The sequence below is a fragment of the Meleagris gallopavo genome, chromosome 1 (assembly GCF_000146605.3).
Source record: "Meleagris gallopavo isolate NT-WF06-2002-E0010 breed Aviagen turkey brand Nicholas breeding stock chromosome 1, Turkey_5.1, whole genome shotgun sequence".
In the NCBI taxonomy this organism is placed as follows: domain Eukaryota; kingdom Metazoa; phylum Chordata; class Aves; order Galliformes; family Phasianidae; genus Meleagris; species Meleagris gallopavo.
Genome location: NC_015011.2, coordinates 65,750,965 through 65,764,440, shown reverse-complemented (window position 1 = coordinate 65,764,440; position 13,476 = coordinate 65,750,965). Strand labels below are relative to the sequence as shown.

General features: G+C 43.8%; 1 protein-coding gene across 1 annotated transcript; it reads right to left on the bottom strand.

Moving 5' to 3' along the window:
• LOC100550679 (NADH-cytochrome b5 reductase 3) lies at positions 1-11,820 on the bottom strand (the record flags this gene model as incomplete). Its single annotated transcript, XM_010715466.2, has 8 exons — positions 1-2,458; positions 3,374-3,473; positions 5,797-5,882; positions 6,011-6,094; positions 6,408-6,537; positions 7,174-7,280; positions 8,885-8,957; positions 11,668-11,820. Coding segments are annotated over 8 exons (906 nt in total), but the record flags the coding sequence as incomplete, so codon positions are not given.
• Between the last annotated feature and the right edge of the window lie 1,656 nt (positions 11,821-13,476).

Sequence of the window (13,476 nt, the reverse complement as noted above, 5' to 3'; positions counted from 1 at the left end):
AACGATGCAAAACCAGCTTTTATTACTTGTTTAAGTGCCACAGTACAGGACCATCAAGCAAAAGGGATCGGGGCACCACTTTTTCATTAGATTATATAAAAATCTCCCTTTTAATTAAAGAGCTTCATGTTTACAAGGAAGATGTAGAAAATAAAGGCAAAACGAATAGATTCTGGTGACAGACAGAAAACAGCAGTAGTTTAATCCTTGACTCAGCAGCTTGCAACAACCTCTCACACAAAGTCGGCTAAACAGATGTAGAGTTTTTAAGCATTCTGAAGTGCTCTACAGTTACAGCTTGTCTCTTATGAAGTAAAAGATGATGGGATAAGTAACACACAGGTGAGGCACCTGCACCATCATTTATTTCTTACAGAGATGTGAAAAAAAACCAGTAATTAGAAAACAGATTTAGTTATAAAAAAATGTTGATGCGTCACCAGCGAGTTATTTTTGACATGAACACTTCATTAAATACAGTCATGGGGAAAAAAAACTGTTTACTCCACAGTGATGTAAACCAGCAGCAAAACAATTCATCTCCAATTTCTGCTTTTTGCCTCACAAAAAAATAAAGGGACTGACCTCTGGCGCACAATATTAAAATGAGTTTCAGAAACACACATCAAATACTGAAGATTTCAGAGGCGTCTATTCAATAAGTATTATTCTTTGCAGGTTCCTTAAGTTAGCTGTAGTATCCTTTTCTCCTTTTAATTGATGCTGAAAATTCACCTTTTAAGTGGACAGTATACAGCCGTTGGACGGGCACAAAAGAAAGCAGGGCAAGTTATAGCCTCAACTACTGCCCAAATCTTTACAAAAGTGACACACATGGCACACCTCTACCTGCAGCTAACTTGCATCCACATGACTTCAGATGTGGTACTGAGGGACATGGTTTAGTGGGGAAGTATTGGTGAATGATTGGACTGGGTGATATGGAGGTCTTTTCCAACTTTGGTGATTCTATGACTTCACCCACCATCCTTTCCCTCACTGTGATTTCATCACCAGACCACGACTTTGTCTCCTGGACTCCTTGCAGGACAGCCCCAACCTCAGTGTGTGTGTGGATGCAGAAGGACGGCACACAGGAGGCATGAATTTTTGCTAAAGGTTAGGTGAAAGGCTGCTGTAAAAATTATATTAAGAAACAAATCAAAGCTATAATAAACAGCACATAAGAAAGAGTTTTAGATTCAGAGATACATTTGAATCTGCTGTCAGTTGGGTGGCTTAAGGCTGTTCCCATGCAATCCTTTCTTCTTTGGAGCTCTGCCAGAGCAAGGTGTGCAGGCATATCACACCTGCCAGCACCCAGTGCTGAGCTGGGCCACCCAGTGAATCCCAGCCTAGTTAACCCAGCTCTGGGAAACAAAGAACTAAAACCAGATCCAGTTTTCACTCAGCACTTTTTCACTGCACAGAACCTGCAGAACAATTAGTTTCCCACTCCTATGGTACTGTCTGTTATTTAAAAGTAAATACACACGTCAGTATTGTTTCAGTATTCAGCACACATACAAGCAAAGACTTCCAGGACAGTCAGTAAAGCACCTGCTGTCCAGAGTTTCTTTCATTGCCCAGGGATGTGAGCAGCTGGAAAAGTGTTTCCACGTAGAAGAGGCTATTCCAAAATACACAGGAAACAAATTTTATATAGCTGTCTACCCCTCTATTTTGATTAACAAGGCAACTTACTTAAACAACTTCAGTCATACATGGTTAATTGTCATCCTTCAAATGAACACTCTTAAGCTCCTGATGGTGCAAAGATTATGCATACCAGGAAAACACTCCTGGCCCTCACACAGTAACATCTCTTTAAAGTTTGATATAAGCAGGGTGAATGATCCAGCTCATTCTACATATTTCATACTTCACACCAAATAAAATACTGGGTATGCACAGTGTTAGGAAGTGGGATATTACTGCTATTTGTGTGCTAAGAAGAGTGTAAATGAGTATTTGCTGCCCTAAGAAGCTTTCCTGCCTTGAGTCGGAATATAATCTTTCTACAGGACAGATGTGGCAAGTACAACACAGCTGAGAACTGCGCATCACTACGTCTCTGCCAGAAGGTTGTTTCTATGTAACGTACAGTACGGTTAGCATAGTTAAGCTTAAGTGTCGAACTTGCCAGAGATTCAGATAAAAATGAAGTATTTCTAATGTAAATGTAGCTTCCCAGCACTGTGCATCAGCCATCTCTAACTTTGTCTTGTTCCCCGTTAACTGTTTTTCTTTCCTTCCTCACAAGATCACTGAAGTATCAGCCTTCATTAGAAGGAGAACCTCATGTCCTTGGCATAGCCCAGTTTGTCCAGGTTGGGAATGCACGCATACTGGATCATGGGAGGAGGTCCACACATGAGGATCAGAACATCACTCTGAGGTGGGGGCAGGTGGTCTCTGATCATATCTTGGTTCACAAATCCTTGGCTGTACTCCCAATCTGTTAGGGGAAAAAAAAAGAAGAAAAAAAAAGGAAGGAGGGAGAGGCAGAGAAGAGGAGGAAAAGATAGATACGGGTCACTTTATTAGAAACTGTGTGCATTTGTATTTTTTTTAGTAAAATTGCAGCCCGTAGCATTAGCGTTCTGAACACACTCCTGCTAAAAGGAAAATGTGCCCCTTATGCTTTTAAAATGGGATTGATGCATGGAGAAAACAAAAGCGAATCTTTAAGAAAGCATTCTAAAAGCCCCGACGAAATATCAAGCAAAGTTGTGAAAAGAATATGAATCTTTTGAGCTCCAGCAATGTGAAAAAGCAACATCCATCCTCCTTAATACACTGGTATCCCAGCTGCCTTAGAAATGCAGGGAGAACGCTTACTGTAGAAAATGACACGGGAGCACCAGACTCCAGGGATGGTTAAGACCCTCCCCACCATCCTGTGTGTCACAGTTCAGCCTGGTTTCCGTGGCCAAGAATATGCCTTCCACAGTGTCATGGTCACAAGGTAAGAGAAAGCACGTGGCTCCTCCCTCTCTGCTCCAAGCTACCAGGAATGGAGTGTGACTCTCCTCCGATGTGGGTGGGCATGACATAGAAGGAGAAAGGAAGGTAACCTTGGCTCACAGTAGATAATGGTTAATAATCGGGTCTAATCGTGGGATGAACATAACTCTATCGTTCCCCTCAGGTGAGCTTCATAGGTATGGAAACACTGTCACGTAACATCTAGAGCTTCTGTGTGCAACTGTGTGAAGAAAGAAGCTGCTGGATGGATTCAGTGTTGCGTGAACGCGACTCATCAAGAAACAAAGGAGCTCAGAAATACACACAATGCAGCATTTCTCCTGTCAGACATGTGCATTAGTACCCATAACTTAAGCTCCAGTAGAGATAGCGTGACAGATCTTACTTTCAGGTGCTTTATCCAGTGTGTACCAATACTTAAAACGGTTGGGGTGCTGAACCTGAATCTCTTCCAGCTCTGAGCGTTGCAGGATATCCTTCTCAGTCTGCAGGGTAAAAGAAACACTGGTTATGGCTCTGCATTTGAATGCAGCCCTCAGACAGCCGCTACACTTCTGTGTAGTTTTGTGAAATGGAACAGGTTATTTAACTCTGTTTTAAAGATTGAAGAGAGCCTGTAAACGCAAACTATTTCAATGATAATCCCATTGCAGAACGCATAAAAAGTTCAGAACTTCCCCAAATTCTAGCCCCATAATTCCTTCCTTGGAAACAGTAAGACAAAGCAATACCTGTATCAAAACACAGAACTCATTACAGAATCAGTGGTAATACTTTAAGAGTGAGCCCTTCCTTTAACACCTACATTAGAAAAGCAGTTTTCATTTAAAAAAAACCAACTAACCATGACTACATGTCTATTTTCCTACCCTCCAAACTTTGCCTTTCAATCAGGAAATAAAAAGGCCAATATTTCACCTCCACCACTTTAAATTTCATTAACCCTGCCATATGGAGATGCTCAGTTTTTAAACAAGATGTGGAACAACAAATAACCAAGGAGGTACTGAGTTCTCATTGAAACAATAAAGGCTGTGCAAGTTCTGCTCCTCTCTGATGAAACACCATCAAAGACCAAAAGAAAACCTTATTCCCATCAAAGCAGCCACAGTTTGGAAAGGTGGGTAAGGGCAGAGACTAAAACTGGCATCCTCCTCCACAGCTTAATAATTTGGCACTGAGGACATGGCAATGTCTGGGCCGTGGGGGTGATGAGGAATGTGCCAACACCTATTGCCAGGAAGGCTCCTGTTTCTGGACCTGCAACTGCAAGGCTTCCAGAAGGGCTGTAACTGGGTCTGATCAGCTCCAAGTGGGCTGCTATGAGCCCAGTACACTGTCTTCTGTAATCCAACACAGTTCTTTCAGCAGCGTCAAAATGGAACATGTACAAAAAATACTTTATAGCATTAAATATTAAAAAAAACACCTAGTTTGTAGGCTTTCATGACTGTCCATCTGCTTTATATTTGTGCAGTGCCTGGGTATAGGGACTCCTTAAAGCCAACAACTGATGTTTACACAGCCTCTTGCTAATACACAGGCAACTGTTTCTCTCAAAAAAACCCTCCTCCTCACAAGAAGCAATAGGATTTCTACGTTGCTAGAGCTCAAGTTCTATGTTAGTCATTCTGAATTAACTCACAGCAAATCCTGACCCTCCACCAGACCAGAAACCTACTGCATTCTGTACCAGCTTCAAGCACTCAGCAGGTATCAAATGCTGCAGCTGCATCACCCAGTGCCAGAGGGCACTCCAAAAGCACCTAAGAAGGTGCCCTATTACTGTAGTAAAGCACCAGAATAGGGCAGTTGTTGGCACTTGGATCATTGCTTCTGGGTAGAAAAAAAAAACAAGAAGTATTTTTTGTACATGTTCTATTTTGACCCTGCTGAAGGAGCTGTGTTGGATTACAGAAGACAGTGTACTGGGCTCATAGCAGTTCTGTAATACAGATATAGTCCATAGGAAATGGGATACAGTGAATACCAGAGGAGAGAAGAACAAGAAGGAAAGCCTAAAGAAGCTAAAAAACACAGGCAGGAAAAGAACTCTCATAATCCAGGAGCAGATATTCATGGTGAGGGAGTTTTAGAAACAAAAAGATGAGCACCAGAAGAATGTCAGGCAAAGGAGGGGAGTGCAGTTCAGCTGTACACCACCACTTGGATTGCCTGGTCAGCCAAGAAATCCCTCTATCACAAGAACATTACGTGTCGAAAGGACCTTCCCTTTTTCCAGCAGCAAAGTATGATACAGCTCAAAGAGTGAACGAAACATATGAAATGCTGACGGAGGGAATAAAACTGAAAGGAAACAGCTGCGCAGAACCCCAGCTCTGTAGTCAATGAAGCTGCTGGAAATCAATTTTAATTTTAGCTCACATAAAGCATTCTCAAAAAGACTCCTCTTACAAAGCCTGCTCTGAAGCTGGGGAGATTCAGTTGCTGAAGAAGACCAATGTCCACCTCTTCCACGTTTTCACTAAGAAAGACAGCTCTGAAAGTCTACCCAAAACGTTATCAACTCGCACAGATGAATCCAGAGTTTTAAAACGTTCTGAATTAGAAACGGAATAATAAGATCCACGACAGTGAGCATCAGCTGTGAGGATGGTAGCCCTTCAGTGGCAATGTTCGAAGAAGTAATTACAGTGCTTCAGATGGGAAGCTTTCAGCATTACTGTTCACTTCTCCCCTTTCAGCACGTATTGCTGCACCATGCTTCCTCAGCAACAACTTCATTTGCTGAGTGGAGCTGTGTTTGTTAAACAACACTTCATAAACAGAAATAAGGACAGAAATTACCTGATTAGCAAACAGCAGCTGGCAAACCGTGCAGTCATCCTTGTCTTTCATGATTGCTCGAATGATCTGCAGCATAGGTGTTATCCCTGAAAGAGAAGTGCTGGTAAGTGATGTGAGAAAGTAAAGGAGAAAGTGCAAATGAGCAGGTGAGAGAAAACACCAACAACATCTAGCAGGTGTCAGAGGCCAAAGATGAATCTTTGCACACACGTACCAGTCCCACCTGCGATCATCCCCACATACTTCACTTTCTTAGTAACCGGTTGGGCTTTCTTCTCAGGTCGAATAGCAAACTCACCTGGCAAAGAGAGATGTGGAAAACAATGAAAAAGCCTAGGATCACTTCTCAGCATTTTTCAATTAACTGACATTGTAAAACAGGGGCAGAAAACAGACAAAGGTGAACTGAAGATGTCACAAAGAACAACAGACATTCCGACAGTTTCAGGATCGTGGCGTCAGACACTGACATGAGTCCTGATTCTGTGAGTACAGCATGAAGCTCTTACTAGTTGTATTTCTACTTGCTTAAATCCCATAATGCCAATGATGTTCAGAAGCCCAGATTTTGTATCATTTACTCTGGACAAATTATATTTTCTGAGCTTTGCCTTTTCCTTTGTAGACAAGCAGGCCACTTGGTCCTCTGAAGTCAATGGTATCCCCTATTTTCAGGCTGTCTAAGTACTGAGACATCTTCCCTCCGTCAGGAAATTTCGGATGGACACCTTTCATGTAAACCTATTAAAAAACAACGAAATAATTAATCTCACAGCACAAAAATGAGCACGTGTCCTTTTCTCTGCCATTCAAATATTCACGTACCCATGTTCCCCATTCATAGGACACAATTACTACATAAAGAAGTACTATCTAGACAGATTTGACTGATGATGAAAAAGAAGCACTGAGTTTTCCGCTAAGGATTAAAATTACACTCTTGCCCTGATTTTGAGCAAATCGGAATCAATCATCTACCCTGTCTGGATCAGTAAGAACAAAAATCCTCAGCACCCTTAAGAACGATCACAAAGAGCATATGGCATTAGCTGAAGAAGCAGACAGCTTACACAGGGTTAATTTCCTACGTCAGAAGCATTGAAAAAGAATGTCATCACCTGCAAATGTATACAGATTCTGGGAAATGGCAGTGTGCAAGTACAGAAAATTATGAAGTATCTTGTGAGACACGCTCACTAAAGAAGGGTGTGTAAAACGCCACAGGGATTGTAGATAATTGCACATTACTTGTTAGAATGGAAGTCCACAGGGGCAAAGAGCAGAACAGAACCTGGCACACCAGGCTTCGCAGGGCACTGCAGGCGTACAGGTGGATTCAGAAGTTGCCCAGCCTGCACAACAGCATGACATCCTCACCTTGATAACAAGATCCACGAAGCCCTTGTCATCGTCACTGGAAATCGGAGTGTAAGGTCTAATGACCAGCGCTCCATTGATCCGCGCAGACAGGTAGATATGCTGTCCTGTTTGTGGGGAGGAAGAAAAGCAGTTTGCTTCCAAGGGATTTTTCTTTCAGTGACTCATCAGGAGGACAGTTACTGCACGTGCCATCTCAAAGCTCTACCAACTAGCTTTCTCCAGTTGATAATTTGGAAGTAGCAATCGCATTTCAATCTCTCGCACATTAGTTGAACTCTTTTCTCAATGCCTATGTTATAAGGAAAAAAAAATCCCTCTAGAATTTCACTCCTTGGAAAGGTTTTCCAATACCCTTACGAGACACAGGTGAAGAATACCCAGGGGCAATTTTTCATTATTTTAACACCATTAGGCCCTCAAAACGGCTCTTTACAATAGTGGATAGTGATAGGACAAAGGGGAATGGTTTTAAACTGAGACAGGGGAGGTTTAGGTTAGATACTAGGAGGAAGTTTTTCACACAGAGGGTGGTGACACATGGAACAGGTTGCCCAAGGAGGTTGTGGAGGCATTCAAGGCCCAGCTGGATGGGGCTTCAAGCAACCTGCTCTAGAGAGAGGTGTCCCTGCATATAGCAGGGGGTTGGAACTAGATGATCTTAAAGGTCTCTTCCAACCCAAACCATTCTATGATGATTCTATGACAGGGCTATTGTGCTTCTCTCTGAGGGAAAACATACTTTATGCCCTTATTCGTTAGTGCTTTTCCTCCTCGCAGAAGGGCAGCTGCTGGGGAGCCTCCATATGAAGCCACACAGAATCCAACTTTCCATAAGCAAGCTGTGTTTTTTCCTGTAACACCCTAACTGGCTGGTAAAAGCCAAAAGCTGGTGCTGGACTAAACATGCACGTGGCATTCCAGAATCTGTCCCATGGCTGCTACACCCAGCTTCCTTGCTTCCCATGCATCACACCAGCAAGCACCCCTGACCCACAGACCATCCAAGAGGTATCTACAGCCAAAGTCCTTATTTAACACAAATCACAGTGAAAAGCACTTTACATCAGCAGTGAGAAGCAACAGCAGTAAGCTAGTACGGAAGGAAATATGCCACATGGCAAGGCCTCAGGAAACATCTACTCCATGGTGACTAACAAGTTCCATGAGACTCAGAGCTTAGCAGACTAGCTGGTGAACTGCATGCCTTAGCTGGGAAGCAGCCGGGAACATTGCCTCGAGGGGATCACAGACACCAAGTGCCATGGGAGTAACACACACTGGAAGTTAAGATTAGAAAAATACAAAGACCAATGCTTCTTTTTTCTACTGTCTTCCCAGAAAGAAGCTGGATGTACGCTCTTGGGAAGAACGCTGGATTTCAGGCACCGCACTGAAATCCAAGTCGTTCAAAGCCAGGCTGGATGTGGCTCTGGGCAGCCTGGTCTGGTGGCTGGCGACCCTGCATACTGCAGGGGGGTTGAAAGCAGATGATCACTGTGGTCCTTTTCAACCCAGGCCATTATATGATTCTGTGCTAATGTTACATGACTCACAGCGCTGGGACATTTTGCAAAGCTCTATCAGATCAAGCCACACACGCAACATTTGAAATTCAACGGTTCAAAATATAAGAAAAAAATCTACCACAAGATCTCTTACAGTACAATTAACGTGGCTCTGATTCTCAGGAAGGAAAGACAGAACATACCAATTGGTAGTCCCAGAACGTGATCCATGGAAGGGAGAGCAAACCGAAATCTCCTTGTGTCATGGCTTACTTCCTGAAAAACAAAAATAATCATCAGCTACACTGTTGGGATTTTGATTGTGATTTCTCCTGTAAAATCACTGCACCCGTGTGGCCTGCTGCAGGATTAAGTATTTGGGGGACAGCAATACTCTATCTGAAATTTCTGCATAATGTAAGAACTGATAAACAAATTCTTGTAAAACCTAACTTTCCCTCAAAATGTTTTGTTTGTAGGTTTTTCACTTTCATGTTGAAATTGAAGATATACCGAAATACTGTTTTGATGTATATTTAAATGTTAATAGCAAAACTTAGTTAAGATGCTGATACAGATTAAGAATAAGCAATAGCTTTCTGAGCACTATGAATACTACACTGTGTTCTGTGAGGGGGCCACAAGTTAAAACCCTAACTACTATTCCAGATCTCATTAAACACACAGGAATTCAACAGCAACTGCACCATTTAAGATGGGCCAAAGGTACCGGAACACGAGTATTTTGGTGCATCACAGCAGACAACTGTGAGCAACGCTCAAAAATTCATAGCACCCCCATGCTTCTGCCTCGTGCCTGCCGCAAGGCCAGGACGCTGAGCACGCTGCTCAGCAAGGTCTTAGACCGAGGTCACACCAGCAGCAGCCTTGAAGCCAAATGGGGGGATCCTTACACGACTGGGACAAACACCAACTTTTCAGGTGGTGCCTGAGGGCAGCAGACAGGCAGAGGAAGAACTGAGTCGGTTTCCAGCTGCTGAGCAAAGTGATACGTTTGGCTTCCAGCTTTAACACAAAGATCTAGGCTGCACTAATAAATGCACAGACTTCGCACAAGGCGTTCCCCAGACCAGTGCTTTCCAAACATCGTAACTGCAGATATTGTTTCTTCCTACAGAACCTTTCTGAACACACTGGTAGTGCTGCAGGGCAGCCAGTACATAAAGCTGGCATTTCCAGCAATCACAGGACCGTTTTTGTTTTTAGTAAAATCTGATCTCCTTCTGCATTTCTCTTGCCCGCCACACTTCTTGTTCCTTTGCTTCAGTTGCAAGCCCACAAGAAAAACTTTCTGCAAGGCCATATTCTCAACTGCACCATCAAAACACTTTCATCTAAGAAGGAGGAGCATATAGTCCCCAGCTACTCTCAGAAAAAAAGGAGTTAATTTGTTCATTGTTTTGTTTTAAACACAAATCATTTAGATGCTGTGTTGGTGAAGTCGCCAAGAGCTTCACAGTTACGAAAAGGGAATGATGAATACCAACATGGCAATGGGAATAGTGAACACTTTGAAAATAGAAGGGTCTTTGGTTGGGCTGCGTGAGCTGACCTCTCCAAGGAAAAAATCCACATTGTCATCTTGCCACACACGTCTTGAGTAGGCTCCACATCCACACTGAGTGCCACTGCTCCCTTCCCAACTTAAGGCCTTAAGACCTTTAAGACCTTTTAAGACATTAAAAGGTTTCTGCGTAATGACAGGTGTGTTCCATTTAAAGTGCTCCACTCTTTTAAGAGCTTGTAAATTACAAACTGTGGGTGTCAGAAATACTAATTTCATCCTCCTCGGACAGCTGGGTATGACAATCTTGAGGAGTTTAGCAGCACCAGATTTCTGGGAGGCTGTTACAAAGTGCTAGTGAAAATGCATAACTACAGCTCTGCAGAAAAAATTAATCTCACCAAGTTAATCTCACTGATTAAACTACCACAGGCAGCAACATTTGAGGTGGTTATAGCAAAGCTGTTCCTTCCTCCCATTAAAAAGACTGCACAAAACATGACAACAGACTGAGAAAAATCAGTATTTAGAAAAAAAAAAGTAGTGAATTATTTTCAGTCAGAAACGGATGCAGCAGAAACCTGCCAGCAGTTTGATTCTCAGAAGCACGTGCAGTGCCTTTAGCTTCCACCCCTTTCTGCAGCTGGGCAGCCCGTACCTGCCACCACGTGCTACACAGCTTATGAAAGAATGGGGAATATATCACAACAGCATTGCTGCAGTATGCATGGGAAATAAATGCTGCATGGCAACCCTGTCCAAGCCATGGGGAAACTTTTGCTTCCCAATAAACCAAAGACTCAGAACCAAATGATTGCTTTCTTTGACAGAAAGAACAAATGAAAGCCAAGCTCTCAATGCACTCTGCATACCCTGAGGAAAGCTCTGTTACAGTCCAAAGTCCCTTTCGTCAAAATCTTCTGATAACTTTTTGACTAGCTCATTGACTTAAAACAGGTCAACACTACAAGTATCTTCAAGTATGACTGCACACTGGAAAGCCAAGATTTCTAAATCATGCCTCTGACGATCAGCTTATCCAAGGGAAATCTGGACTTCTAACTTTTTGTGCCCTGTTTCTCCAAGCAGAGTTACCAACTTCTGGCAGCAAGATCTGGTAATTTTAGAAATTCCTGCTGATGCACTCTATGACATGAGGCTCACTTGACAGAAACTATGAGTATAGTCATTTCCAAAGCATCATGCACCAGACTAAGCTGGCTTGCAGGAATTTATGCCTGAGAACTCACTCATTCTAGGCAAGGAGCATGTATAAATAAGTTCTTTGTTTAAAATACAGATATTTGCACGATTTTACCAGAAACAAAGCTCAGCAGCCTTCAAAAGATCTACTGTTCCCAAGCAAGCCCTGTGCAACATTGCCCAAGATGTAGGCATCTGTCAGCATCTCACAGCATCCACGGAGAGGTCCTGCTCAGCACTGCACATGCACGTACGTACCTCTTTATCAATCAGCCTCAATGCATACTTCACTTCAGGATCCTTCAGAGTGATTGCAGGACGAGGAGTCCCAAAAAGCCTCCGGACAGTGCTGTAGATGAGCCATAATGGGTATGTCACAACCCAACTCAGCTGTGGCACAAACAGAGAGTGTTAGACACATGTTCCTCAGCGCCTGCAAGCTCACGCAGACAGGTGCCAAGCTGTGGGGCATAGAGCTTCCTGTGACAGCAGCTCAGTCCTCAGGCTGGCGTTGGGGTTCCCCTGTCTGCTAGCATCTCCCTGTGCTTCCCCATGTGTAGCAGAACCTCAGGTACTGACTAACACTGATACGAGTTCACCCTGTCTTGGGGCAGAAGAGCAAGCTGAGCTCCTGCTTTTCATAGCGATCCTCTTCAGCTCTCTGATTTGTTATTTCATGCTTTAACACAGGAGAGGGGAAAATCACAAGGGTAGCCCATGTGAAAAAAAAAAGAAAAAAGGGGGGGATGATGGAGATCAAACTGAAAATATAAACTGAGCAATGTACTTTGCATGCAGTGCTCCTGATTCATGGAAGAGGGTGAAGCCTCAACTTTCATTTTGCTTTTAAAGGACCTGACCAGTGTTTTGGAATCACACTGCTGTCAGCCTGACAGCCTTCAGGAGGCTGCAAGACGTACTACGTGATTACCAAAATTGTGGCAAGTGTACAATTAAGACAGTAATAAACTCTCATCTCCTAAAATGCTGCTGTGGAGACATAAGAGCTATCAGCACCTGGTACAACTTGAAAGCATGCCATGCCATGCGCACACTGTGTTTTTCCACTTTTACTGCAAAAATTGTGTCTAAAGAAGCTGAAGTTCACTATCAGTTCCTGCAGACCCGTGAGATTACCGCAGCTCTAAGAAGGATTTTTGTTACTGAGTCACAAAACAAACAGATGGAACATTTAAGACAATGACAGAGCAGCAAATAACTCCTAATGGCAACCACAACAGCGAGGCCTAGTGGAGACAGTAAGCTGAATGTGGAAGAGATTCCGCTGCAAACAAGACATTAATGCATTAAAATAAATTCGTTTCATTTAAACACGTGGCTACCCGAAATGAACAAAGAGAAGCTGTGGTTTAGCAAATGAAAATGGGAATTAAAAACGCTTGGGCCTGGTTCCATTCCCAGGACCAATGTATAACAGGGGACAAGGGAGAGCTGTGTGCATATAGCCTCAGAAGTCAGCTTCTCCACCCGTGTGCCGGAACAAGTTTTCTCCTATCTCTGTGAATAATTTTGAGGTCATCAGATGGCAAGTGTGAACTACCACAGCTGCTCAGAGAGATAGAAAGCCGCTCTTCCTCATAACCATCACCTTTGGAAGCAGGGCACCACAGCTCCCACAGTACTGAGCTGAATTCTGACGGTAATAACCACAGCCCCGCAGACAGCCGTTTGTTATCCAGGGGTTTAGCGGGACAGGAACGGCACAGCCGGCGTCTGACTGAGAACTAAAATAACTATCAGCTGATGAGCGGGAAAAAGAGAGCAACGAAGGGCTGAGCAGCTACAAGAAGCCGCGCCTGCCATCCAGAGCGTTCTCACATCTGACAGCGCTGGACGCGCCGCAGCCACAAGGCACGCAGCAACCTGAGCCCCCGGGGGGCAGCAGCGCCAGGCCGGGAGCCGCTCAGTGAAGCGCCGGTGACTCACGGCTGCTAACATAGGATAAGCGACAGAAAAGGAATTTTTATTAATGGCAGCAGAGCGGGGCGGAGGGGGGGCGGAACAAAGGCGGCCATGGCAGAAGCCGCGCTGGGGGCCGGCGGCCGC